Source organism: Populus alba, chromosome 9 (genome assembly GCF_005239225.2).
Source record: "Populus alba chromosome 9, ASM523922v2, whole genome shotgun sequence".
In the NCBI taxonomy this organism is placed as follows: Eukaryota; Viridiplantae; Streptophyta; class Magnoliopsida; order Malpighiales; family Salicaceae; genus Populus; species Populus alba.
Window position 1 is genome coordinate 3959125 of NC_133292.1, and position 27957 is coordinate 3987081.

The 27957-nt window shown below is 33.8% G+C and overlaps 5 protein-coding genes and 1 non-coding gene across 9 annotated transcripts; 3 read left to right on the forward strand and 3 right to left on the reverse strand.

Annotated features, from left to right (window-relative positions):
* The first annotated feature begins 1016 nt into the window (after positions 1-1016).
* Positions 1017-4430, forward strand: LOC118053714 (uncharacterized). The gene is made up of 4 exons (XM_035065043.2): positions 1017-1252; positions 1453-1556; positions 3309-3438; positions 3584-4430. The coding sequence occupies exons 1-4, from the start codon at positions 1124-1126 to the stop codon at positions 3620-3622; spliced, it is 402 nt and encodes a 133-aa protein (XP_034920934.1). The 5' UTR covers positions 1017-1123; the 3' UTR covers positions 3623-4430.
* A 383-nt stretch (positions 4431-4813) lies between these two features.
* LOC118053712 (PGR5-like protein 1A, chloroplastic) lies at positions 4814-10005 on the reverse strand. Of its 4 annotated transcripts, none has more exons than XM_073411306.1 (7): positions 9691-10002; positions 9474-9536; positions 9298-9384; positions 8876-9056; positions 5864-5937; positions 5610-5708; positions 4814-5054 (listed from the first exon to the last, which is right to left on the reverse strand). In XM_073411306.1, the coding sequence occupies exons 1-7, from the start codon at positions 9925-9927 to the stop codon at positions 4974-4976; spliced, it is 822 nt and encodes a 273-aa protein (XP_073267407.1). In that variant the 5' UTR covers positions 9928-10002; the 3' UTR covers positions 4814-4973. The 4 variants fall into 4 exon arrangements, with proteins under 4 accessions (XP_073267407.1, XP_034920933.1, XP_073267408.1 ...); XM_035065042.2 differs by having other exon boundaries at positions 8819-9056; XM_073411307.1 differs by having other exon boundaries at positions 8931-9081.
* A 2160-nt stretch (positions 10006-12165) lies between these two features.
* Positions 12166-12237, reverse strand: TRNAG-UCC (transfer RNA glycine (anticodon UCC)). Its single transcript has one exon. It is a non-coding gene; the product is annotated as a tRNA-Gly (tRNA).
* Positions 12238-13220: 983 nt separating this feature from the next.
* Positions 13221-15346, reverse strand: LOC118053711 (probable xyloglucan galactosyltransferase GT14). Its single transcript, XM_035065041.2, has one exon. It carries the CDS (start codon positions 15257-15259, stop codon positions 13262-13264), a length of 1998 nt encoding a protein of 665 aa, XP_034920932.1. The 5' UTR covers positions 15260-15346; the 3' UTR covers positions 13221-13261.
* A 1948-nt stretch (positions 15347-17294) lies between these two features.
* Positions 17295-18318, forward strand: LOC118053710 (large ribosomal subunit protein P3z). Its single transcript, XM_035065040.2, has 2 exons — positions 17295-17574; positions 17977-18318. Exons 1-2 carry the CDS (start codon positions 17374-17376, stop codon positions 18145-18147), a joined length of 372 nt encoding a protein of 123 aa, XP_034920931.1. The 5' UTR covers positions 17295-17373; the 3' UTR covers positions 18148-18318.
* Positions 18319-22279: 3961 nt separating this feature from the next.
* LOC118053709 (scarecrow-like protein 14) lies at positions 22280-25420 on the forward strand. Its single transcript, XM_035065039.2, has 2 exons — positions 22280-22658; positions 22920-25420. The coding sequence occupies exon 2, from the start codon at positions 22920-22922 to the stop codon at positions 25197-25199; it is 2280 nt and encodes a 759-aa protein (XP_034920930.1). The 5' UTR covers positions 22280-22658; the 3' UTR covers positions 25200-25420.
* Positions 25421-27957: the final 2537 nt, after the last annotated feature.

Below are 27957 nucleotides of genomic sequence, written 5' to 3' on the forward strand. Positions count from 1 at the left end.
CAAAATCATGGAATTAATCAAATATCCTAAATAGCATCTTAGCCCACATGCCTATGGGATAAATTTGGACCTCATCACTGATCACTCATTCAAAATATACAATTGTCTTTTATTTTAGAATGATGTGAAGAATCGATGGAAAAATAAATGTTCAAGACCTTCATTTATCTCATAGATAGATTGGTTCAACTTATCTCAATTCTTTTAGTTTCAACAACAATAAAACAAACAAGCATTTTCACTTGGTTGAAATAAGATTTTCAATAAAGATAGAAGATGAATTTCCTGTAGATAAATTGGTATTTTAATACTGAAGAGGTTGCAAAAACTTTAAATTCTAGATTTAATACAGGATGATTTTATAAATATAAAAGAATGTGGTGTATATTTAAAAATATTTAGCTAATCCATTTTGGTTATATTTTTAGAATTATTTGTTCTGTATTGAGAAAAAGACAATTAAAATATTAAAAACATGTTAATAAAAATTCATGTGTTAAAAAATTTTATTTTTTATTTTTATCTCTTAAAACAAACATGTTTATATTTTATTTATTTTATTTGAGCACTAACAAAAAAAAATACAAACAGATGGAAAAAATAAAATAAAATTATTGGAAGTAGATTGTTGGGCTTCTTTCGTTGCTGTGAGAAAAACCTTTAGCTCATTTTCAGCGGTTTTTTTTTAAATTCAAGCTTGTTTGGTTATATAATTATAATTATTTTTTAAATAATTTTTTATATTAAAATATATATTAATAATATTTTTATATTTTTTAAAAGATTATTTTTGAAATCAACACATTAAAATAATTTAAAATACTAAAAGTATATTAATTTAAAATTAATAAAAAAATCTAAATTTTTTTATATATATTTTTAAAACATAAAAATAAATAAACTTTAATAAATTAAAATCATCTGAGAAACTGAGACGATGATTTCGAAGTTAAAAAAATAGGGTCCAAAAGAAAACTAAAAAATAAAAATAAAAATCATAGTTAAATTGAAAGAGCATGTGGAGTGCGCTGGGAAGGCATATGCTCTCTCGCTGAGTCTGACCTCTCCACCCACAACCCAACCAATCTTTTCCTTTTCTTTTCCTCGTAGATCTAAAAAAACAATGAAAGAAGGGAAATCTGCTGCTAAATTGAACAACAGTAATAATCAACAGCAACACCAGCATCAAAATGGGCACTTTTCTCCTTCCAAATTCGCCAAATTGTTGGATCCTGAGGCCTCATGGGACAAGGTACTCTTTCTATTTGTACTGTGTTTGTAAAGTTTATAGCTTTGAACTAATGAATGCAAGCTTACATACAATATAATTTTAATGTTGCTTAAAAGCTGTATTGTTAATTGCAGTTAATAATAATTCATTTAATTCTTGAGTAGAAATAAAAATCGGGTTATTACTTAAGAGGAGTAGTAGTGATACGCTGCTCGCTACAGGATCAATTGGGAGATGTGTTGCATTGGATTAGGCAAGTTGTTGCCCTCGTTTGCGGTATGCTATGGGGCACTATCCCTTTAGTCGGCGGTATTTGGATCGGCTTGTGAGTTGTTTTTTCTTTTCACTGATCTTTCAGTTCGTGAATTCTTGCTCTTATAATAAATATTTCATTACCAAGCTTAAGTGAAATATGTTGTTGTTGTTGTTGTTCATGTCTAATTTCCCGGAAATAGAAGTGGCTGATTCATGCATACATATTTGCCAGACTCAAATTTGTTTCCTTTTGTATTCTTGGTATCAATGCTAGAAAAACCAGCAGTTTAGTGTAGATTCTTTTTGTTAATAATTACTGCAGTTTTATATCCACTACACTACTTCCTTCCAGCTTAATGGATGTGGATGTCCTTTTCTTGTCTTTTCCATGAAAGTTCCATGTGAGTGCTTCAAGGCAAAGTACTAATATGACTGTCACCAATATTATTTTGAATATCGTTTAGTCGTGCTTTAGATGAGTCTAGCTATTCTAGCTTCAGATTAATCCCGGGGGTTTGGATGAGTTCTCTGGCTTAGCTTGAACATCTTTGAAGCACTCATGCAAAATTTACTGCAATAAGCAAAAATATTGCATGTGCAGGACCCTTTTCCTCTGAAGAACACCAGTATTGGAATTTCATTGTAATTAAGAACCATGAATAGCAGGACATTGAAACTCATGTTGCATGATTGCACTTTCCTTTTATGCTCTGAAGTTACACCTAGGTTGCTTAAATCTTAGCATGTTATGTTTAGTACTTTGGTGTTTTTGTTGAAAAAATTCGTTACTTTTTGTGAACTAATCTATATAAAAGTGTAGTTTGTGCTAGGGCATGATAATCTTTGCTGCAGAAGTTAGAATTATGTTTTTATATTAATTGTGTAATTGGAGTTTCACTTAATCATGTTTTATGGGAGTAGCTTTTACACTACTAGTGTGGCTAATCAAAGATGCAAAGAAGAATAGAGAGACCAATAGTGTTTTAAGACACTAGTTGCATGGGCTTTTTAATGGATGGTCCTTGAAATGAGACTGGTCACTGGTGTAGAGACATTAGTAGTTCTAAAGCGAAGGGGTTTTGCTGAACTATTAAAAAGGGACCTTGATGTGACGTGCATGATTTATCTTAAGTGTCAGTATTAGCTGAATCAAATCTCAAAGCAGTATCAATTCCATTGTTTTGATAAATCAAACCTTCTCATCAGGTCTAAGAGCTGGGCCCTGTGATACTTATAATTTAATATCTTTGAGATATACTAGGACCATATCGAGGTAGGTATTATTTGGCAGTCAGAAGCAATTTGGTTCCTTTCGCCGTCTCCTCTCTCCAAACAATTAATTCATTCTAATTACTATATTTTTTTTCATTAGAAAGGAAGTTTAAGGGTACTTTCTCTGCTCGTCTTTTTATCTGTTGAAATTGACAATTGGATAAACAGCATAGCAAGGGACCTGGACTATAGTCAGTCAGTGTGATGAGAATTCTTGCTGTTCACAAGATTATGTTTCCTTGAAGAGGAAAAAGGTTTATCAAGAATAATGCATAGTGTTGTGACTGGCATTGTTAACTTTATATTGGTTTCTCCTAAATCCATATCAGTGCGATTCATATTAGGAACTTCCTTCGGAGTTAAAATGCATGCACCTCCTGTTATTATTTGAGTATTGATGGAGGGCACTGATATTGTGCTACTATGTCCATAAACACGTACACAAATTGATAAGCTAACATCCAACGTGCAGAATTCTTGTGCTGAGTTTCTAATTTTTGCAATCTTTTATTTTTTTCTGGCTAAATTCTTTGTTAATTTTGGTTGACAGTTTTCTGTTGATTTCCTCTGGGATTATATATGGTTATTATGCAATGATATTAAAGATCGACGAAGAAGATTTTGGTGGCCATTCAGCTCTCCTCCAAGAAGGGCTCTTTGCTTCTATCACTTTATTCCTGGTAGTTTGGCTTCTTCGTTATCTTTTTCAATTTTTTCTTTCTCAAAAGTAGGGCTGCCTTCAAGCACAAAAAGTCAACAAAAGGAAACCTTGGTTGGTTTCCATACTAACACACCCAGCTTCATCTTTTTTTTTCTATTTTACAGCTATCGTGGATTCTAGTGTACAGCCTAGCCCACTTCTGATTGGATTGATTCGCCAATCTGGCTGCTTCTGCCTGTCTATCTTTAAGCAATGTTCTTACTCTGTTAATCACATCTACAAGGCACCATTGCTTATGCCCCGAGAACAATGAGAAAGTTGCTTGCAATTATTGTCTGTTATCTACTTTTTGATTGTGCACCATCATTTCACGTAGCATGAACATGCTAACTTTTGATTCATGGTATTTATTTTAAAGTTTCTTCATAATTTTTCCTCGAAATGTAGCGATTGATGATTTGGACATTAATTTGATAGCAAAATTGTGGAGTGGAGAATGATGAATGAATGCAGTTTCAAGGGACCAAATATTATTTATTTTCTTTAGGAAAAGTACTTTCAGATTCATGTAGTGCTGACTAGCACGTGGTTTTTTGAACCTGACTGCATTTCAATCCATGGAATGGTTACTGTGCCATGCGTATTGTATATTGTATGTGATTCTGTGGATTACCTTCCCCTTTCCGCTTGCTATTTTCTATCCTTGTTATTTTCAATGGGGTTTAACAATAATTTCAGTTTTGACAGATTAGAGACGATTACCACTTTTCTTGTTGCTAAAAAAAAGAGTCAGATCACCATGGAGCAGTTCTGGATGGCAACAATGTCTGGCACTTTGTTTTTTTGCCTTTCTTTCTTTATTTTTTTTTTAATTGTTCCAGTTTTTACCTTGTAGGTGAATTGTGCAATTGGATAATGAAACTTTCCCTTTGTAAGAGGCTCCCACTCTCGCAAAAGCTAATTCGCTTTTGAAGCATTGCTAATAAATAAGTTGCTGTTCATTCTTGTGAACCCATTTCGTTTCTTTGAAGCCAATTTTGATCCATTCCGGCGTCTCACCTCGCCGCAAAAAACAGAATAATATAACTTGTGTTGCCTCAAAAAACCTTCCAACTTGCTCAAAAATTGCTGGCCCCTCTCAGATTTCTTCGTGAGTGGTTGTTCTTTCTTGTATAGTGTGTGCACTTGTGATGGCTATGGCAGTTCAAAAGCTACCCAGAAGCCAAGGGAGAGAGAATGGATTTTTATTATGATTTGGACATGCTGCCATCTAGCTGAAAAAATTCTATTATTGAAAAGCAGTCGCAAAACATAAACATCCATGGGGGGTCATTCAAGGCTCCTTTGCTTTTACTTTAAACTTTTGTTCAATAGGTTTTTACGACCTTCAGACATTTCTACAATAGCAAATGGGAAGTAGTTCATTGACTTGAACAGATTGTTTCAGAATTGTTTCAATTTAGCCACTAAAACAAGAATATATATATATAAAAGGAGGAAAGAATCATTATTTTGTACACAACCACTCCGGAAGCCATGTTTCAGGCTGAGATCTTACTTCAATCTCTGTCGTCTTCGAGATACAAGGTATATGCGCCCAAACACCCACCGTCTACCTACTCTTGAAATGGTTTGCTGCAAATGGATACCAATCATGTGAGTCGGATAATTGTTTTCTAGTCTTGTTTTGTTTCTTGAATTTGTTTCTTCTATTTTTTATAAGTTGATCAAATCAGATTAATAACAAGTACATCTTAGTTAGTGCAAAACCGTGGCTAGCTTATACAGTTTCAATATGCAAAACCTTGTGGCCTTTAAACAAGAATATAGATTTTTTAGAAATAGATGGCCAGGCTATGGTATGCATAGTCTCTGAATGAAGGTGGTTGCCCGATGAAAAGATAAAGGGTCTTGGAAATGCATTAGTTGGAGGCTCGGAATCTGATGCAAACATTCGTAATGAAAGAATATTTCCAACCCTCAATCCCTGAGCCCCACATTGAATGGGACCATAATTGAGTAATAACCCTTCGGGAGAATGCAAAATGCAGTACCATGATTTGTATATACTTCCTTATAACAAGAAACTGTATAAATGAGATCATAAAGCAGTCTTACAATCAATATTTATATATTTAGCTCCTTGAACAAGAAACAGAATAATAATTTTGGCATCAGAAGGTTAATTACCTCAGCCTTGGTGCGGAATTCTAGTAAACTTTCACATACATGACAATCTGCTCGATGTGTGGAGTTGTTAGATTGATCTGATTTCACGAAGGCAAATACCTGCACAAAGACACCAAAATCAGTGAGAGAAGGAGCTTTCAAAGTTGATCCTGATTTTGTTAGTTGGAAACAGCTGAATACATTTCTATCGATGAAAAATGAAGTGGAAGCTTCTCAGCGTTTTCATATTAATGCAAGGCTTTGTTAACACGAACCTCCTCACCACAATTTGGGCATGCTCCCTTGAGTGCCACCAAGTCATTCCTCCATAGACCTTGCAGCACCGTCACTGTGAAAATGGGTTCTCAAGTAAAAATCCATATTTTGAATTAAGTAAAAGAATTGAGATTTTTTTCCCAATAAAGATGTATCTTCTCCTATTTAGGTTTAGGTTTTGACAGTGTTCAAGGTTTAACTGATGAATCCAATAAAAACACACATAGATAATATAAAGTCTCTCGGGCTTTTATTTTAAACACACAGATGCACAAATCCATGCATGCAATAATATTTCCTTTATCATATGGTATGTTTCACTAGCCCAACCTTACACGAGGTGCTCTTTTTTTTTTGAATTATGAACTAGGTGGACAAAATGATCGCGTCAACAACGTTTTCTCACATAATAAAAAAAATTAGACAATAATTGACCATGATCCATCAACAAAGATCGATCATCAACCATAATCGACCATGACCGATCAATCATGATTGTCCAATAAAAGCTATTTGAATTTCATTTCTTTTTCCTAGTTATATTAAAATTTCTTTTCTATTTAAGCCGCAATTTCCTAGTTATGAGTCAAAGTTTTATTTGATTTAGGTTTTTTCTTGTTTAGATTTTCTTGAATAGAAAGGGATGGTTTTAAGTTCTTATATAAACAACTTTATGTATTATTTAAAGAATAATCAAAATTTATGAAATAAAGATCTTTCAAAATATATCACAGTTCTCTAAAATCTTCTCCATGATTAAAGGTTATGACCTAAGGGCATGAGAACCATGGTTTCTTTCTCTACAGTTTAGAGTTGTAAACTTTACAGCTTGAGAAACCTTAGCACTACACAATGTGTCAATTGGTATCAAAGTAGTTTGACCTATTCGATGAACAGAGATATTAGCTGAGTCTTCTCACCTCGTGATGCAGTAGGTCATCTGGGATACTGGATACTATGAAGGCAGGAGAGGCAATGCGAGACACAACACTACAAAGATTTGATCAATGAGAGCATTCTATAGCATACTTAATTGGGCAGATGGATCAACTATAAGGAGGCACAAACAAGAATTGTGAAGAGAAGAGAGATGTGCTCAAAGACTTACCTAGAGGCAAACCAAATCCTAGGTCTATTCCTACAAACTCATATGGGCAACATGTCTATTGAAAGAGTGGCGTATGCAATAGGCGATGCATCGAAAACTCAGTTTGCAGCAACCTTTCCGTAGATGTGTTCCTAATTTTGATCAAATTCCTTTTTTTATGGGAATTTCTCAAAAAAGGAGATTTATTAGATGGTTGTTAGAAGTGGAAGCTTACTTTTATTTAAACAAGATTACTTGTTATTTAAAAACTAGAATTTGCCATTCGTAAGCTTGTTCATGGTGCTGAAGATTGGTGGTTTGAATTTCTAGAAGATAAAGCTTGTATTGTTACCTATAATTTCATCATGACAAATTTTGAGAAAATTATTAATCTTGAGCTTGTACAAGATGATTATGAAGAGATCTTGTACTAGGCATTTAAGCAATCATGACATTATTACTTGCCTTCTTTTCAACCATCACCATTAGCAAGGAGGCAAAACTTAAAGGAAATATTATTTCTTCAAAACAGACAATCTCAGCAGCAGTGACAATAGCAGCAACAACAGCAGCAGTAGAATTATAACGAAGATGAAGGTCCAAGACAAGCAACACTAGGTTTTGTAATAGAAGATGAAAAAAATGACAACCATGAAGATGCAATGGATGAGGGATGTGTGAAACAACCTCAAGCATTGGATGTCAAAGAGGACCACAAAAAAATTGAAAGGAAGTTAGGGAAGTCAAAATCGTTGGAGGGGCTCATATGGCAAAACATGAAAACATTCTTGGCGTTACCTCTACAAATGAGTCTGGACAAGAAGCATTTCTGGAAGCAAGCTTGACTTGCCATTAGAGACACTAGACAAGGTTGCATCTTCAAAAAAGCATTGAGCAACCGAAGGATACTTGGTGGTATAGATTTTGATAATAGATTGGTCAATACTTTTATGAATGAGTTCAAGAAGAATTGTAATATGGGAAAAAAGATGGCTTCCAAGTTAAAGATGCTTGCTGAAAAGTCCATGGTGGAAGGGGATAAATATCTGATTAAATTTGAAGGTAACTTTAAAATTCTTATCTTCAATCCTCCTAGTGTCGCAAAGCTATCCTATATACAGGCCAGGTGGACAAAACAAAGCTCTAGAAGAAGTCTGGGCGTGTCAACAAGGTTTTTCTAACATATTTGACAATGATTGACCATGATCAGTAGACAGTGATCGATTGACTATGATCGTCCAGTAGAAGTTGTTTGAATTTTATTTCTTTTTCCTAGTTAAGTTATAGAGTTTTAATTAGATTTTTCTAGTTAGGAGTCAAAGTTTTATTTGATTTAGGTTTTTTCCGATTTAGATTTTCATGATTGGAAAGGGATAATTTAAGTTCTTATATAAACAACTTCATATATTATGTGAAGAATAATGAGAATTTATGAAATAAAGACCTTTCAAAATATATAAGAGTTTTCTCTACAATTTTCTCCATAGTTAAGGGTTGTGACCTTAGACTTGAAAACTTTAGTTTCTTTCTCTATAGTTGACAATTTGTTCCATGAACCTATAGAATGGATATGAAACTGTAAATAATAGTACACGCAGCTCAGACAAGCCACTCAAACATTTGAACTTCCAAGATTTATCCCTGATAGATAAAGTTTTTTAGATTTGAGTATCTTTTTGAAGATTCATCTGACATCATTCGTCTGTTTTTAAGGATCCCATATACTGGAAGTAATGGAAGGTGACAAATTGAAAATTTCCCTAACTAGGGGTACGTGTCCTCCGTAAAAAATAACTTAAAATTCATTATTTCACAAAATTTCTTGATTACTGAATTACAGAAGATAAGGTAAATTAAAAGCTGTTACCCGAAGCAGATGCAATTGGATAGCCAATCAAAGCACTCACTGCCATAAAGAGAATACCATTAACTGTAGCAAGAAACCCAATAATAGGCGTCTGGCTGCCATGGGATATTACCGAGCCAAATGCATCTTGGTAAGCCAGGCCAATTGTGTAGATTATAGGCAGAGCGCTCGCTGAACAGCCAACTGTAAGAAACAGGATCCAAATACTTGCTAGTGCAAACGCCTGTGATATATCTGCCTGCCCTACAGCCATGCCAATCAATCTTCAAGTCGAGAGAAAAAAAAAGGGCCAAGCTGCATCTTACCAACTAAAATGAATAAACAACATCGAGAGAAAAAAACCATCATAATTATCCATGATTTCCCCCCTTTATGGTGGGCATCATGCAAAACAGCAGAGAGCTTCCCTACTTTTAGTCAATGTTAACACAAATGGAATATTTTTACGCATATAAAGAAACGATTCGATAGCTCATTACCTCAGCATCAGAGTATGTTGACTGTCGTCTAATACTGCAGCGAGGGTACTTGACAACACATTTGGAACCATAACACCGCAATTTTAACTGCTTCAAATAATTGTTGGGGTAAGGAATTCGAGAGCTGTCGAAACTAAAAGTTTAATCCACAAATGTACAGAATCAAATTTTATTACCTCAACTCTATCAAACATGTCATCTATTATCAAAGGTTTACCACTGTAATATGCATCTCGTGCCTAAAACAAACATCAATTCAATACCGCACAGTCAGCCCACTTCTTCTCATCTTCTCGACAAAAAAATTCAATAAGATAAAAAGCATGAAACCAAAGTAACGAGAAAATGTTCAAATTAGGCCCAAAATTAAAATAATGAAGAAATCTGACGCACTTGACGATAGAGAGCTTCGAGAGTTTCTTGGCTTGCAGTCTCTATTGGGCCAACGAATAAGCAAGACGGTCCTTCCGATGCAAGTGCAACCTTACGCGTTCTTGACACTCCATTGCCACTCATCGCAGAGAGGCGAGCCCAACAAAATGAAGCACCCTCTCTCCCAGACCTGCTAGCTCTGTTGTAGGATGACAGTTCGATCACGTGACGAGAGATGTATGTGCACGTGCCTGCCATGCTACTCTTCTCTAACTGCAGTTGCCGAGAACAAGAGGCACTGCTCTGCTCCACTGAAATAGTTTGTGGCCACGGAAGGAAGGAACTGGGTTTTTAAATGGTTGGAATTGTCTTATGACGAGAATACCCCCTTTGTGGTTCTTATCTGTTGGTTAATCATGGCGCCTTATAATTATCTCTTGCCGGCTTTTGGTTTAGTTGGGTTGAATAAATTATTCAAAATATTGAGGTTGCGTCTGTTTTGAAACAGAATGATATGCGACGTCAGTGCGGCTAGAAAACTGTTTGTCTGATATTTAATTTTTTTTTTTTTTGTGTTATTAAATTGTTTTAATTTTCTTAATGGCCGCGTTTCGTGGGATTAAATTATTTCTTATATAAAAAATATATTTAGATATTGTAAGTGTGTCCGGAAAAAAAATAATTGTTCGAATTGCAGACTCAATTTGGTTAAATAAATTTATTTTATTCTAGTTAAATAATAAAAAGTAAGCAATTATAATAAATAGACCAATTTGTTTTAAAACATATCTCAATAACTCTAGAAAAAGACTTTTTTTTTCAAAATAATAATAATAATAATACAACTTAACTCTTAGTTCATTAACTATGGAAGAATGAGACTAGAACAAACAAAATAGAATAAATCGAGTTAGTATTATAAACCTATAACATGGATAATAAAGAGCAAGTTAAGTGAGTTAATCCATTAAACATGTGATTCAGGTCATAAGATTAAAATAAACTGATAAAAAAATATAAAAAAATCACAAAATCCATTAAAAAAACCAATGTTGAATAATGAAATCGAAAAAGAAAATAAGTTTCACTTTCCTAAAAAAAAGATGTCAACTTGTGCCAATTTTTTAAACTTATAATTCGAGTTATTAGACTAAAAACACCATATTTGAAAAAACTATGAAATCCAATGCCCAACCAATCAACTGTTGAAAGATGCAATCAAACAAAAAAATTTAATTATATAAAAAGATAAAAAAAAATAGTAATTAAATAAATGTGGGCCAAAACTAAAATAAAAAATAAATTAGATAGCAATTACAAATTTTTTATTGAAAGGTAAAATTAAAAAGAATTATCAATTTAACAAAAGAAACAAAAACAATCAAAAGAGTGAGAATTAAATTGTAAAAAATAATAAATCACAAATTAAAATTTAAAGATGAAATTAAAAATAAATAAAAACTTTACAAAAGAGTAAAGAAAAATAATTATAAATAACAACGATAAGGACCAAATTAGTAAGAAATAATGTATCATAAATTTAGATTGAAGTATAAAATTGAAGTCAAATAAAAATTGCACAAAAAAAGGTCAACAAAAAAATTTAAAATTAAAATAATAAAAATCAAAGTTAAAATATCAACAACTAAGAAAACAACTCTTAAAATTTGAATAGTCAACACAATTTTTTATTATAGAAAAGAGAAAAAGAGGAAGGGTGAGGGAGTGTCATGACAAACTATGCCACCTCTCATATCTCGGTAATCTTTTTAATTAAAATATTATTTTATATTTATTAAAAGGCTAAATTATCATCGATCAAGTTTATAATAACAAAACAAAAAAAAACAACCATAATGAAAGACAAAAAAAAATCCTTGAATGCAAGTTTTTAAATTTTTGATTTTAAAGGAAATAGACTCATTTTACCGTCCAAAAAAAAAAGATTAAAAAGCCCTTTTGTGTTAGTTTAAAATTTTTCTTTTAAAAATAAATAAGTAATTTTATCTGTGCTTTAAAAAAATAAAAAGAAAACTCTACCCCTAATTAGTTGTGTAATGACCGTTTAGCATTATAAAAAGACCAAAACATCCTTAATTTCGAAGTTTTTAGAAAAGCAAAATAGTAACTACATTGCAGCATAGTAAATTTTCCTTTCACCTTAGCTTTGTTTCTTACTTATATATGTATTTTTGTATTTTTTGTTTTGAAATTATATAAATTTATTTAAAAATTATTGGATAGACATATTTATTCATTTATGTATTTTCAAATAAATATATGTGTCCTTTTTGTATTTGTCTATTCTACCCGAGACACTAATTAAAAGCAACTCTAAAATTGTAATTTTTTCATAAATTAAATTTATGAGTAATGCTTTTTGTATTTTTATAAAAGAGAAAATAAAAATTTCAGATGTATTTAATAATTTCTATAACGTTAATAAATTTTATGTTATATTGTGTGTTTATTTTGAGAAAACAAAAATAAAATCTTTGCGTCTGCCGGGAGTCGAACCCGGGTCTATTGCTTGGAAGGCAATTATCCTAACCGTTGGACTACAAACGCTTGCTTTACTTAAAGCTTCGATTGCTATATCCTAATAATAATTTTTATGTGATTTCGACCGACACCGATATAAGAGCCTCCAAACTCAGCAGTGAACTCTTTTTATAGCATAAGTTCCACTGCGTTGTTCATAATCATATACAAGAATAAATTGTAAGAAAAAAAAAGTTTTTTAATCAGAGGTCTTTTTTTCTCTTGCACAAGGGCTGTGACAAACTTCATATTTATCAGCTAGACCTTAGACTTCCCATCTCTGCAGAGAGCAAAGTTCTTTGTCTTCAATGGCCTCCTGTTGCAATGCTTTTGAAAAGCCCTAGTAGGGGTGAGCAGGTTCAGTTTTTATCAAAAAAATAATCAAATTGAATTTTTTTTTTTTTAAAAAAACTGAAACTGAATTGAAACCGGTTCGAACCGACCTGTTTCGGTTCGGTTTGGTTTTTTAGGGAAAAAGCCGGTTTGGTTTGGTTTTTTCCGGTCTGGCTTGGTTTTTTTCGGTTCGGTTTTATAAGTCTAAAACCAATACTAAACTGAACCGGTCGGTTTTTTTTTTAAATTTTAATCGGTTTTTTTTCTTGGTTTGGTTTTTTCGGTTATTTTTTTCTCGGTTTCTCGGTTTTTTTGCTCACCCCTAAACCCTTGAGTCCAAGCTTACTGGCTAAATAAGCTTCACAACCCAAACTACCCACCAAGTCAAACTGAACTCATATCAGAGGCATGGATGCAGCACAATCATATTTAGAACTCATCTGCCATATCTTTTTTGTTTCTTTTGTTCTTGTAACATGTGCTTGATTATGAGAGACCTTCAATGTTGATCCAAGATCTTTCAAAGAAACAAAAAAAAAAAGACGGGCAATGTTGTATGATACGAATCTAATCGAAATTGTTGATGTTTCTAACTTATTTTTGTTAAAATCATTCCAATATACACTTTGAATTCGGAATAAAAATATAAATATCCAAAACTTTTTTTTATATATAAAAAAGATTGTACATTCTATCTCTTCTCTAAAATTTAAAAATCCTAATACATTATCATCTTTGACCTATCAAAGAAATGATCCCATTCATGTTTCCCTTCTGTCCCAAATAAATTTTTCTTCCAAGTATACTCTTCTATATCTTCAGAAAAATTCTTTCCAGCTTTAATATCCATCTTAATCTTCTCAACTCTTTCAAGAACCCCATCAATTGTGAGATCAAATGCGTCTTTAAGGGTCTCCAATCCATAACTTGGATCAGCATACACCATGCCTGGAATCAGGTTTATAACCTCTTCTCTCATGGCCCATACTCTTTGTATCGGAATCCGAGATAACGTCCTCTCAATGCTGACTTTCTCGTCTTTTATCTTGTTTGCCGGTATGAACACGGAGTATTTATTATAATCCCTCGGGAAATGCCATAAATACTGGGCATAAGATGAACCTGGATGGAAGAAAACTGGAATGCACCCAGCCAAGATCGAATCAAAAGTTGATCGCCTAGTATAGGAATCCCCTGGAGGCTGCAAGCAGAATGTAGAGCTTTGAAACATTTTCATCAAATTAACTGGTTCATAGCAGTTGCTTGAACCGGTAATACATTCTAGCAACAGGCATTTTTCCCTTGAAGCCTGGCACTGTTCAAGAATGTCACTACGGATAGAATCTGGGAGGTCAGGTCTCGGCCCACCTGCGAAAGAAAACAAGAACTGCCTTTTCAGTCTTCTCATCCTGTTCTGCCATTGGAACACTTCGTTGTCGCTTGAAGGATGAAAGTATGTTGGATAGGGTACTGCAAAGTCATTGTTGTTCCACGGACTTGATTCAATAGTCAACACTGTCATGTTTCTAGATTCAGGCAAAATCATAAGCTGGTTGCCCCAGTCATTGTTGTTGTTCGTTAATCTCCTGAAATCCCAAGTGATCCTTCCAGCAACCATGAAGTGGTCGCTACCCCACAATCTTTTCCACTCGGGGCTTTCTCTTAGCCACCTGACAAGATGACGAGAATAATAATCTTTCATCTTCTTGTCAGCATTCCACAGATAACGAGCAACGTCAAGCCCAGAATAGTAAGGGACAAAGATTGCTGAAGCCAATGAAGAGTCATTGGTTAAGCACTTGTACTGCTTCATTTTATGGTGGAAAATGATTTCTAGCATGAATTGGTTTGTATCATACCAGCCAGTGTTTGAGAGCGTCCTTTCCGAGTTCTTTAGCCGGGGACCGAAGCCGAAGTTTGACAGGTAGGGGCACATATTAGACCATTCGTTGAGTGACTGACAATGCCTGACCAAATCACCATTGAATCGGCTTGGTAGGTTATGGATATAAATGTATCGGCCTGCACATGATTCAGGATGTGAATCCGAATTGGTTTGCCTCCTTATTTGATCTTCCTTGTTAGGCTGTTCGATGACCTCCTCGACTACCTTCTCTTCTTCTCTACGAAGTGAAAGATCAACCTGTTTCTTGACCCGTTTCTCCCTTGCCGGTTTCTTGACCCGTCTCCTCCTAGCCTCTCTAGGAAGTGAATGATCAAACGGTTTTTTGACCTGGTTCTCCCTAGCTGTACTCCTTGCATTACCAGATTCTTCTCTGTTTCCTTCACCAAAGACTTTGTTGATCGACCGAGCTTCATTTTCCGTAAGATGTAGTTGATTTTCCGGTTTTGATTCTTTCCCAGCATTGGATACTTCACGAAGATACTTGTCCCAATCACCACCGGTAAAAAAATTGTCGACAGGATTACCTCTTGCTTTCGTATCCATATCCATAACAGAGTCTGCTGCAACATGCCCTGTTTCTTCATTGGAATTCCGATTCACACCACCAAAACTCGATTCATCGGTATCAACAAAATTATCATAACGGTGTTTCAACAAGAAATCATCCTTCTTATCAAGTTTTGAGCCCGAATTAAAGAAGAAGTAGAGCAATAAGAACCATAAAAGAAACACGACCGTAAAATACCAGAATTTGCTGCAACCCTTTTTAAGTATCGGCACCTTCTTCATCAATCCCTCTTGATCATGCATGTATCTATTCTTCTCGATAAGCCCTTGCTGTAAGAAATGGGATTGAAGAGAGAATCAACTGGGATTTGGTGTTTAAGGATATGAAAGAAAAAAAGAAATGCACCTAGGAATTGATTAATTTCTAGGGAAGGGATCTCCCTTTAGAAAGAAAATATTATAGAGAACCAATGATAAGGAAACAAGAGAGAAGCTCTATAATTGTGGTGGCGTTGAAGCATTCAAGGATTTTGATCCATCGAATGTTCAGAGAATAATTAATCAGTTTTACGTGTCAAGCAACTAACTCATAGAACAAAAAGGATAAACTATGATATTAATCCATAAATATCATAACTATAAAACACATCATCACCATAAAAGACTAGTTGATCTAACAATAGACAATTGGTCATGACAATTTATTTTAAAAGCTACCCTTATATAATTTATTTTAAAAGCTACCCTTACATCAACATATAACTACACAACAATTAAATGCTATGGTTGTGGTGTTTGAAAAAAAATTATTTTATAAAAAACATTTTTAGTTGAGGTTGATTTGGTAAAATATATGTTTGATAAAACCATAATTGAAATTGAGGTTGAACAGTTTAATGTTTTTGGTTAAGAATACTTTTCAAATTGAAGTTATAAAATAACTAAAAAAAACATATATTAATATTGATGATTTTTAATTGAAATATTGTAGATTTAATTACTGCTATTATATCATAAAATAAACAATACTTTATATAAATATTTTTTATTATTTTATTAAACTATCTACAATCTCATCACACATGTAATCCATCTAATAAGGATTATAGTTTCCATGGCTTTCTGAGCATGCAACAATATCAGGTAAAATATCATCAAGAACAAAATTAGAACTGCGATCAAATTTTGCAAATACTACATCATTATATGATCTCCTTCTAATGTAATTATGTAATGCCATTAAATAATGTTAAACACTAGTTTTTCGAATAAAACACAATATCTGAGAAATTGTTTTGGATTTTTTTATTTTACTGGGTCGAACCCAATTCAATGTATTTAGGTTTGGGCTTGACCTGTTCCAGTCTATGAACAATGGATACGCTCTCTAATGTTCTACAAAGTGAACATCGGAGAGTGAATTAATTCACTTTTCACTGTTCACTTTACAGAATAGTGAAAACGAGAAAATGCATCAGAAGAAGAAAAAAAAGAAGGAGAAGAGCAATGGAGATGAAATGATTGTTTTTAAATTTTTTTGCAATGGTTTCGTTGTCGCTTAGGCAAGAGACTAGAGAAGGGAACATAGGGGAACAAGGATGAAAATTTGGGAAATGACATGATTTTTCCGGATCTAAACAATGGAGACTACTAAGGTTGTTTTGGGAAAATTTTGCAATGGTTAATTATTTGCATTGTTAGTGAAGGAGAGAGGAAAACACGTAGTCTTGAAAAGCAAATCTAAATTACTTTCCAAGAAATTAAGTTCTAACCTCAGTTTTAGGTGGGATCCACAATAATAAAAATATGGTTAATATCTAAATAAATACTTAGAAACAACGTTTTCTTGTAAACGTAACCGCAATGCCAAACACGTATTCAGTAGTCTTCACGTGATTATTTAGTAAAAAGTTTTCTAAAAATAGAGTTAGACTTAGACTGAGACTGTCACATCTACAACTTTGCTTGTAAAACTAAGATAACTTTATAAATTTTTTTTTTACAAAACTTAATTCCCAAACTAATCTAATGTGTGAAATTGAAAAAAAAAATTAATTATAAAAAAACACCAAAAAAATTAAGACATCCTGAATTTATTGTTAAACTCATGACTTAGATTATGAAATTATAATAATACTATAAAAAATTATAAAATTTAATTTGTAACTAAACTAATGTTGAAAGATAAAAAAATTTTTTTTTTTAAAAGAAACTAAAAAAAGTGAGAAATAATGAGGAGGGCAGTATAGCAATTTTAAAAGATGTTTAAGGACAAACCGGCCTTTTAGATAAAAAAAACAAACCCTAGGTTTCCATCATTTAAATACCACACTCGAAGCACTGGCGAGCCGTCTCTCTTTCACTCTGTTAGATTCATAGCGAATTCAGGGTTTAAGGAGAATCAATTCGAAATCAAAATGGGAGTTTTCACCTTCGTTTGCAGGTGCTCTGGTAACGAGTGGACTGCCAAGCAGATCGCCGAAGGCGATATTGAGGCCTCCGCTTCCTCCACCTTCGAGTTGCAAAGGAAACTTGTCCAATCTGCTCTCTCCGCCGATTCCTCCGGTGGCGTCCAGTCCTCTTTCTCTTACGTCACTCCTTCATCCGCCGTTTTCCAGGTCCTTACATTTTCTCTCTTTATCGTTTTGTTTATTTTCTTGATTTAAACAACAATTATCTGATTTAGTATCTCGTCATGAAGCATATCTTTTGTCCGTTTTGTTAATAAATCCCGTGCTATTTGTTCAAATAGTTTAGGGTTTTGAACCATCATCTCATAATCATAAATGAATGTATGTGTGTTTGCTTGCACTGCAGTGAGAAACTTATTCATGTGATCTTTTTCAAGTTATTTTTATTTACTTGAACAATTGTTTCTAATTTGGAATATAATATAGTCATCTAAATTAGAATTTATAGGCAAGAAAAGTTGTCATATAAGAGTGCAAAATATGTGTGGATGTGGCATTCGATGTTAGTTTTAGTTGTCTAATGAGGTGGGTAAATTTTGTTTGGTGCAGGTGATCATTGGTGGCGCCTGCGGTGGAGCCTTCATTGGTGGTGGCGGTGGAGGTGCAGCAGCGGCTCCAGCAGGAGGTGCAGCAGCTGCAGCTGAGGCACCTGCTGAGGAGAAGAAGAAGGAAGAGGAGCCAGAGAGTGATGATGATATGGGATTCTCTCTTTTTGATTAAGGCGATTGCATAGTTACTGTGGTCTTTGTTGATCTATCTTGTTTCTTTCTGTATGGTTTTGACTCATGTTGCAAAATTTTACTAGCCCTGGTGAATTGGATTTAGATCAGATTAAGTGTTTTTGGATCAGAGATGGGTATATTGAATGAGTTCATATTTAGCATTTTATCATATGTTTTTAAGCTTCTGGTTGGTTATTGGAGCGTCGATTGTTACTTCTCTCTTGGCTGGCGCTTGTGATGCATGCGAATCGGTTCCTGCCTCTGGTTTGATAGTTGATTTAACTAGAGTGTGGTTTTCTTTATTAAAGTTATGGGTTTAGCATGACTTCGTTTTCTAGTGTTGTTCATGGCAATTGTGAGATCCAACTTGGCTCCGACCTCTGATTTTAATAACATGTAATATAATTAGGGATGTCCTTACTCCTATGATTTGTGTTTTGAAAGGTTCTAGTTTGCTGAATGAAAGACAGCACTATTTCTAATGTTTCACACCCCTTCAGTAGGATAGCCACAGATGCTTCCGGTGTTAGTATGTTGCAGCTCTTTCTCGTTTTTTTACATGTTGAAGCAAGCTCCAGAGCAACAAATTTGCTTAGGCCTTGACATTACAACTGGATTCATTATTGTTGCCTACCGGCAAATTGGAAGGATAGTGGAAGATCCTTGCAAATTGCATGAAGACTCCCTATATCAATGGCGCTTCATCCATGTTTGGTGAGAAGGGATGTTACTTCGTGAGAATCATTTTACCAAAATAGGTAGCTCTCAGACCGTTTAAACTGAAATAAAAATCAAATTATCAAAAAAAAAAAAAAAAAACACATTCAACGTGGAAGTCGATGTTGTTAGGTCTTGGTCTTGGTTTTAGATTTGGACATCATCGGAATGGACCAAGACTGTTTGTCCAATCATGACCTGCTTATCTCTATCTCCCTAACTAAACTGGCTGGGATGCAAGCACAGCTGTTTAGGGATTTTCTTTCGCGCTAAAAAGAAAAAAAAAAAGGCACTTGGTTTTAATCGTCCGTCTCTCCGATTCTAGACCAATTTTCATGCTTCGTAGCTCTTAATATTCCGTGTCATATAACTTTTAATGTTTAATACTCAATGCCTTGTGGAGTTATGATATGTGAATGTTCTTACTTGTGGATACTATTTCAGTATAGGTCCTTAATTTATTGTTATTAAGATGGAATATGCAGTCAAACTTGTTATTTTCCATGGGATTCAATTTATATTTATCAATGGAATGATCCTCTTTTGTTGCAGGGTTCGACCTGGAGTTATTGATGGTGCCATCAGTATTTCAGCTGTTCAGGTTTTACTCTCTTGAATGCTTTTGACATGTATGCAAGTGTTTTATTATAGAGCAATTCTGTATAAAATTCATGTGCAATTCTGTACCTCTTCTGATTCTTACTCTGCTTCCCTTAGTCATCTTCTGACATTCCACCTATACGAAGTTATTTCAGTTAGGCATAGGCTTGTCTTTTGCTCATCCTGTTTAACTGGCATTTTCCTTGTGCTTTTTTAATTAACACATCACTTATTAAAAGAAAGAAAAGATCGACATTCATGAATTAGTCATAACCTTCCCTTGAAAAAGTGGAAATTGTGGAGAAAGTTACAGTTTTTCAAGGCAAAACGTTTGATAGATTGCTAAATTTAGTTTTTAGTTGGAAGGTCTTGACTTGTCTCTCTCTTTACCCTACCTATTTATCACTTCAACTAGCTTTTCGTGCCGAAAAGTATGCCAATAATATTTTTTTATTTTTTAAAAATTATTTTTGATATCAGCACATTAAAATGATCCAGAAAGTACAAACCGAACTCAATTTTAATAAAAAAAAAATTTAAAATTAAATAAAAAACTGTTTGGACCGCAGTACCAAACGGACTCTAAGGATAGGAGCCAGAGCATGCTTATGCTTTACCCCTTTCTTTCTTACTGAGATCTTTATAGAAAAAAGTAAATTAATGTTGCAAGGTGGACCATTCTAGATGGCAGGAATTTGAGTCCTGGAAGTTTGAGCCAATGTCTCTGATATCTGCAATGGTGAGTCCAATATAAGTTGCCTGGGGTCTGCTTCTGCTGTTTACTGCCATGCTGACAGTCTGTGTCACTTTTCATATCTAATTCAAGCAAACCTGAATCCCTGACCAACAGAAATCAAAATAAAATTGCTCGAGCTTCAAAAAATTCCACTGATGCTTGACCGCTTAATGTTTTGATGCATCCCTAATGTTCATTCCCTCTTCATCACAGACAACACCACCCAAAATATTTTTTAAAGAAACAAAATTCATAACTTATTAAATATTAAAAAAACTTAATCTTTTTTTCAGTGTAATTAAAATTCTTTCATCAATAATGTTTTGATTTAACATTAAAGGATGTAATATATATGTTATTAAATCATGTTTGCTTTTTATATTATAGTCACTGGTCGTTGGAATAAGATTTGAAACTCTTTTTTAAATTTCATTCTACCTTAATCAATAATTTCTCAATCAATACTATTTAAGTTTAGATGAGATATTTTTCTTGATTCTTATAGGATGATAAATATTTTCTTAATCATTCAAGTACCTTCATATAGTTCATGTTATAATCAATACCTTCTCTTTTGTTATCTTAATTAAGATAACATGTAACATGATTAAAGCATGACTTTCTCTATATAAGATGACTTGGTGATCTTAAGTTTGAGAATCACTTACACAAACATTACGTGAGCATTTCTATAAACATAAATGATCTCTTTATATGTAATTTTTATGTGGGTCAATTTAGTGTACATGTCTTATGACAATCATCTACATATTAGTTCTAAGTATCCTTTATACCCAATTTATAAGAACAACTGTTTCATTTCATATATATATATATATATATATATATATATATGTACCAATCTTTATAGTTTTAATAAATATCCAGTATCTAAAAGAGTATCAACCATGAATATTTTAGGAACAATACTTTAATTTAATATGAATTATATAATTCTAACAATTTTATAACTTTTATATTTATTAATATTGTATTATATAAATATTAAAAATAAATTAAATTTTTATTAATAATAAATATATATTTATTTCATTGTTCATGTCTATATTACTTTAATGATGCTTTTTAGTTTTCTTTAATTATGATATTGAAGAAATTCAGTTTAACTAGATTTTTTAATGCAATCAATCGTTCATTTCTATTTTCTTTGACACAATTAGGAGATTTGCTAGAAAAATTATAAAGATCTGCTTTTGATGATAACATGGTATGTGGTCCCACTTAAGAGTCAAATCAATACATGAGAAAACACTTATAATACAACAACATGCTTCATTGAGCATTTTATTTTGTAGAAGTAAATGCTAGTCATAAAATGAGTTTGAATGATAACGCAGTAGTGGTTATTTTTAAATAAATTTTTATATTAAAATACATGTTAATAATATTTTTTTTATTTTTTAAAAATTACTTTTAACATCAGCACATCAAAATGATTCAAAATATATAAACTGTATTAAATTTTTGCACAAATAAAAAAAATTGAATTTTTTGGGAACGCGATTAAACATTTCTTGATAATTAGTAAAACTATAGCGTATTGTTTCTGTTTAAAATTATAATTATAATTATTTTTTATTTAAAAATATATTAAAATGATATTTTTTAAAAATTATTTTTTATATTAATACATTAAAATAATATGAAAATATCAAAAAATATTAATTTAAAGAAAAAAATAAAAAAAATTTAATTTTTTTTTTAAATATAAAAAAAATACAGTTATAAAAAATAAATTAAAACCTGAATCTCGAGGACAAAGTTATACTTGCCATGCAAGTATTGCCTTGAAAGATATTCAAAGAAGTACAAATTAAATTAAATTAAATACAAAAATATGACACCATGGGAATGGGACAAAAGAAAAGACAACCTTCTCACGTGTCTTCGAATTACCGAAGTCAACACGGCAATTACAAGTAACGACACATCACTCCATGACTGCCCCTGTCGCTTTATCCTCCACGGCAAGAAATTTCCTTCGACTGGTTACCTGTAGATTCATTCGACCAGCCGGTGCTAATATTACGCCCCGTGTTAAGGGATATGACTGCTGTTCTGGCACGCACAAACCATTATTTTAAAACCCGATCCGAACTAATGGGTTAAATTATGACCCGGATGGCACAGGACTTAAGTCGAACCGGGGTTCAAGTAAAAAACAAATGTCACGACGGCATCCAGTTATAACTATGCACTAAACAAATAATTTTCTACAACATCGGAGATGTGATTGGGAAAGTGACGGTAGTGGCCGGTGAGATTTTCTTTTTGGTACCGATATTTTGAGGACCTAAACAGGAAAAAGAAGATATATAGACGCAAAATGGGTTGTCCCCCTCCTTTTACGAAGGAAAACGCGCCACTCATTTGCTAGTCAGTCAGCGCCTCTCTTAATCTTATCCTTCCTTAATAGGGTTTACTCGGTTTCTCAGGTATGTCAATCACTCACTTTTACTCTTTCATTTACTGTCTCAGAGTTCAATTTGTCATGTTTATATATAATCTTATTAGCTGAAACTTTGGATCCTGTTTGTAGTTTATTAGTTTTTCTTATGGGGTTTTGATGTTTTTCTGAGTTTTAGTTTTAAGTAATGAAAAAGATTGTAACTTTATACGTTTAAAGAGCTCAAAAGCTTAGTTTCTGTCAGTTAGATTTTGGATATTGATTGAGTTGATTTGGGGTTTGATAATAGATGGGTTCCGATTCTCGTTACACTGAATTCCCTGGTTCTAACAAATTTGAGGATGAGATCTTGTTTCCGGTTTCGAATCAGAATCAAAATGTTACTAATGGATTCAAATTTGAAGATTTAGACCTCGACCATGTAGAAAATCCACTTGTTTTGTCTGACCCCGATCCGGGTAACTCTGCTTTGTCATCGATCACGAGCATGGATGGAGATTCTCCTTCTGATGATAACGACTCGGAGAATCTCCTCAAATACATAAGCCAGATGCTTATGGAAGAGAACATGGAAGAGAAGCCCTGCATGTTTCATGACCCGTTGGCTCTTCAAGCTGCTGAGAGATCACTTTATGATATTCTTGGTGAGAAGAACCTGCCCTCCTCACCCAATGAATCTCCTTCTTATGGTGATCAGTTTTTGGTTGATAGCCCAGATGATAGTTTTTGGAGTAGCCGCAGTGATTATAGTAGCAATAGCAGTTCTACTTCTAATACTGCTAGTTTGGTTGATCCTCAATGGAATAATGAGTCTAGGGAATCCAAACCATCGTTTGTGCAAATGCCTCTTTCTCCTAGTTTTGTTTTCCAGTCTGCTGCAAATCCCAGTTCACAATCATCATTCAAATTACACAATGGGTTAGCAAGTAATAGTGATAGTGCCATAAAGCCCCCTGTGGGTAACATTGTGGTACGAAATATTTTCAGTGACAGTGATATGGCATTACAGTTCAAGAGAGGTGTAGAGGAAGCTAGTAAGTTCCTTCCCAAGGGTAATCCACTGGTTATTGATTTAGAGAACAGTTCATTGGCATCAGAGATGAACAGAAATGCCCCAAATGTGGCAGTGAAGGCTGAGAAGGAAGACAAGGAGTATTTGCCTGAATGGTTGACAGGAAAGAAGAATCGTGAGCGGGAGTATGGAGATTTTGAGGAAGAAAGAAGTAACAAGCAGAGTGCAGTTTATGTAGATGAGAGCGAACTGTCAGAGATGTTTGATATGCTATTAGGAGTTGGGGATGGATGCCAGCCTCATCAGTGTGTACTTCATGAGGCTAAACAACGTGAGTCAGGCAAGACTTTGCAGCAGAATGGGCAAACTAGGGGAACTAATGGTAGCAAGACTAGGGCTAAGAGACAAGGAAATAACGAGGAAGTTGTTGATTTGAGGACTTTTCTAATTCTTTGTGCGCAAGCAGTCTCTGTGAATGATTGCAGAACTGCTAATGAACTGCTGAAGCAGATCAGGCAGCACTCTTCACCTCTCAGTGATGGATCTCAGAGGTTGGCTCATTGTTTTGCTAATGCCCTTGAAGCACGTTTAGCTGGAACTGGTACCCAGATATACACGGCTTTGTCTGCTGAAAAAACATCAGCTGTGGATATGTTGAAAGCTTATCAAGCTTACATTTCAGCTTGCCCGTTTAAGAAGATTGCTTTTATCTTTGCAAACCATAGTATTATGGATGTGGCTGAGAAGGCATCTTCACTTCATATAATAGATTTTGGTATATTGTATGGTTTCCAGTGGCCTTCCCTCATCTATCGCCTCTCATGTAGACCTGGTGGTCCTCCCAAACTGCGCATTACAGGAATAGAGCTTCCCCAAAGTGGTTTCCGGCCAGCAGAGAGAGTTCAAGAGACAGGTTGCCGCTTGGCAAAGTGTTGTGAGCGCTATAATGTTCCATTTGAGTACAATGCCATAGCTCAGAAATGGGATACCATCCAAATTGATGACCTGAAGATCGATCGCAATGAAGTTCTTGCTGTAAACTGTGTCTTTAGATTTAAAAATCTGCTTGATGAGACTGTTGTAGTTAACAGTCCCCGGAATGCTGTTCTAAACTTAATCAGCAAGACAAAACCAGATATATTTGTCCATGCTATTGTCAATGGATCGTATAATGCTCCATTTTTTGTCACAAGGTTCAGGGAGGCACTGTTCCATTTCTCTGCTTTGTTTGATATGTTAGATACTAATATGCCCCGTGAAGATAAGATGAGGTTGAAGTTTGAAAAAGAGTTCTATGGTCGGGAGGTTATGAATGTCATAGCGTGTGAGGGCTCAGAGAGGGTTGAGAGACCTGAGACATACAAGCAATGGCAGGTTCGGAACGTGAGAGCTGGGCTGAAGCAGCTTCCCTTGGACCCTCTTGTCATCAAGAAATTGAAGTGTAAGGTGAAGGCTAGGTACCATGAAGATTTTGTGGTCGATGAAGATGGCAACTGGATGCTGCAAGGATGGAAGGGACGGATTGTCTACGCATCCTCTGCCTGGATTCCTGCATAGGAATGCGGTAGCCTCTGTGCTGATTACGTAGTGATTTCATTTTGTCACACATGATTTTCTTGTGTATAGTAATCTTCAATCAAACCTAAACTGTCGCAAGTATGCAAGTTTGGTAGCAACTGGTAGCTTTATCTGATTGTTCCCTATTACTCTTAAGTTTTAACTCAATAGATGGTGCACTGACACTGTCATTTAGCCAAAGCTTTGGCTGTTTGATGTGATCTTGTCTTTTTAGGCATTTTCTTCTACTTAGTTTCTTTTGAGTGTCACATCCATAAAAAAATGTCTTATTTTTACCATAAGATTGGAGCTGATAGTTTCATAAAACCCCAGTTCATTAATTTAGCCAAGGTTGCTGGTCATTAGAGAAGTTTTGATATCTGTAACAAACTTGACAGCTTGCTGCCCACAAAACTCAGGAAATGCTGGGTCATAAGACCCCAGTTATATGCATCATCAGGGCTATTTGACAACCTATATACCCATAAGCAGTCTATTCTGCCTGCAGTTACTAAGGAGTAATTACTGCTAGCTCATACAACGAGTTATAACACAACTGATATTAGTGCCTTCTTTTCTCTGTAAACAAAATTGCTGGAAAAAATATACTGCTAATTTAGTTACTTCTGGTCAATGTATATTCAGTCGTCGGAGCTAATTAATTACTCGTAAATGCTAGATAAACACACAGTCCGCTATACGACCGTTTAGTATATTAATTAATTCACAACGCTGGCCGGCTTGAACGCTGAAGGAAACACTTCCGATCGTTATTTAAGTCAAAAGCATAAAAATCCAGAATTAATACTAATGGTCCTATGTATCAAGACTTAACCTTAAATATATGGACTCCATTCAATGCATGACCGATAGTGGGGAGCATTGACGTGTATGTTTGTATAGTTTAATCAACTGATTGTTGCCTTCTTCCAAGCTTAAAACAAAAATTTGCTTGAAAGTTGACAATCTATTTAATTATTGTTTTTTGTTCCCATTTAATTAATCTGGGTTTACATGGAGAAGGTTGCCGTCCACACAAATAAAACTTGAAGATAAAAGATAATTTTTTTTAGATTAACATGATTGTTAGTCAAATTTATGCGTATCTTAATTAATTTTACAGTTCTGAAATTAACGATAATATAAATTTTTAATAACTCCAAAATTTATGTGATTTAAATTAATAATCAAAGTTTGATTTCAGAGAGATACTTGTAACGTTGGGTGTTGGCAAATCCCATTTCGCATGGCTTTTTCTGTCCATGACAACATTTATTTACATTTTACAAGATCAAATCTGGATCTCTGGACCCTTGTGGACAAATGAATTAATCCTGGTAAGGTCCCTTTGGGACTACGCCGATCCTTTTTCTTACCCCAGCTAGGTCTACTGATTTGTTTAGAGCAGAAATTGCTAAAATACGAACTAGTATTTGGTGAACGGAGGTCAATTAATGCTCCTTCGTGGCGAGAGTGGCGGCAATTACTATGCAGATCTCTCCAGTCCTCTCCCTCCGGCCACCACCACCCAGAACATCCTGGTAATTTGAGCCTACTTTCTACTCTCCTCTCTCCTTCCACTCACTCTATGATAAAAAGAATAATAACTACAATAGCGGTGACCACGCTAGGCTGCGTCTATTTTTTTTATAAAATAAATAAAAATGTTTAGATAATAATAAAGACAAGTTGATAAACAGGTAATTTGGAATATAAAATTAAACCATCTCTGTAAAACAAAAAAACTACAAGGTACAAGTTTCAATATCTAAATATTAAACAATAAAAGTAAAAAAAATTAATTTTTTTTTTAAAATGCATCAAAGAAAAAGACCCGAGTTGAGTCGAGTTAACTTTATAAACCCGCTAAAACCATATTGGATACAAAAATTAAATGAAACTAAATGTTGATGTATGAAATTGAAAAAAAACAACTTCAAGAAGCATTAAAATAAAAACAAATAAAAATTAAAAGAATAAGAAACATATTCAAAATAAATATAAACCGGAGGATATAACTAAATTTTTAAAGGCCCGGCAAGAATATCAAGGCTCAAAAAAGAAAAAAGAAAAGAAGGAGGAAAAAAAATCCATCGCCACTAAACTACCATCAACTTGACCAAACATGCCACTTTAATAATCATGCTACCACCTTATAAATCAGATGAGATGGCGATCACTAGTTTTTGGCGATTATAATACTCCTCATGCACCCTTAGAATGACATGAGGGATAATGATGCCCTAACGCGTGCTATTACTAAGAAAATTACTAAACAAGCTCTAAGAGAATATGAATATTACCAAAAAAAAAAAAAAAGCATGTTGCAAAGATAAAATCACCCTCCCAAGTTATCCTAAGATTTTTTTAAGTCAAAGGTTAAATATGTTATTTTACTTTTAAAAAATATGTCAAGATAACAAAACTCAAGTTAATATTTTTGAGCTTTTAAAGATATTAATATTATTTTACCGTGCAAATAAATAAAAAAAAGACTTTAACTCGCTGTAAAGGTAATTGTCAAGTGTAACAAATTACATAATGGTTAATATACTATCTGAATCAACATTATTTCTCTTCACATGCCACAGGAATATACTGATTCCTTTTAGTGTTTTTTATTTATTTTTATTATAATGTTGCATGCAATAAACTAGCAATTAATGTGAGTGCTTGGTAATAATTAGCAATTAAAATCAATGAATCTCTCTCACTCAACTAAAAAGCAATAAATATTAATCATGATTCATGAGCAAGG

Bases quoted from the DNA above. Each gene is read 5' to 3' on its own strand.
- LOC118053709 (XM_035065039.2), top strand. From the start codon at position 22,920: ATGGGTTCCGATTCTCGTTACACTGAATTCCCTGGTTCTAACAAATTT.
- LOC118053711 (XM_035065041.2), bottom strand. From the start codon at position 15,259: ATGCATGATCAAGAGGGATTGATGAAGAAGGTGCCGATACTTAAAAAG.
- LOC118053714 (XM_035065043.2), top strand. From the start codon at position 1,124: ATGAAAGAAGGGAAATCTGCTGCTAAATTGAACAACAGTAATAATCAA. The intron at 1,253-1,452 runs GTACTCTTTCTA...TGCTCGCTACAG, and splicing joins CTGAGGCCTCATGGGACAAG to GATCAATTGGGAGATGTGTT. The intron at 1,557-3,308 runs GTGAGTTGTTTT...TTTGGTTGACAG, and splicing joins GGCGGTATTTGGATCGGCTT to TTTTCTGTTGATTTCCTCTG.
- LOC118053710 (XM_035065040.2), top strand. From the start codon at position 17,374: ATGGGAGTTTTCACCTTCGTTTGCAGGTGCTCTGGTAACGAGTGGACT. The intron at 17,575-17,976 runs GTCCTTACATTT...TGTTTGGTGCAG, and splicing joins CTTCATCCGCCGTTTTCCAG to GTGATCATTGGTGGCGCCTG.
- LOC118053712 (XM_035065042.2), bottom strand. From the start codon at position 9,927: ATGGCAGGCACGTGCACATACATCTCTCGTCACGTGATCGAACTGTCA. The intron at 9,385-9,473 runs GTAATAAAATTT...TATTTGAAGCAG, and splicing joins ACATGTTTGATAGAGTTGAG to TTAAAATTGCGGTGTTATGG. The intron at 5,938-8,818 runs GTAACAGCTTTT...CCATTTTCACAG, and splicing joins TCCAATTGCATCTGCTTCGG to TGACGGTGCTGCAAGGTCTA.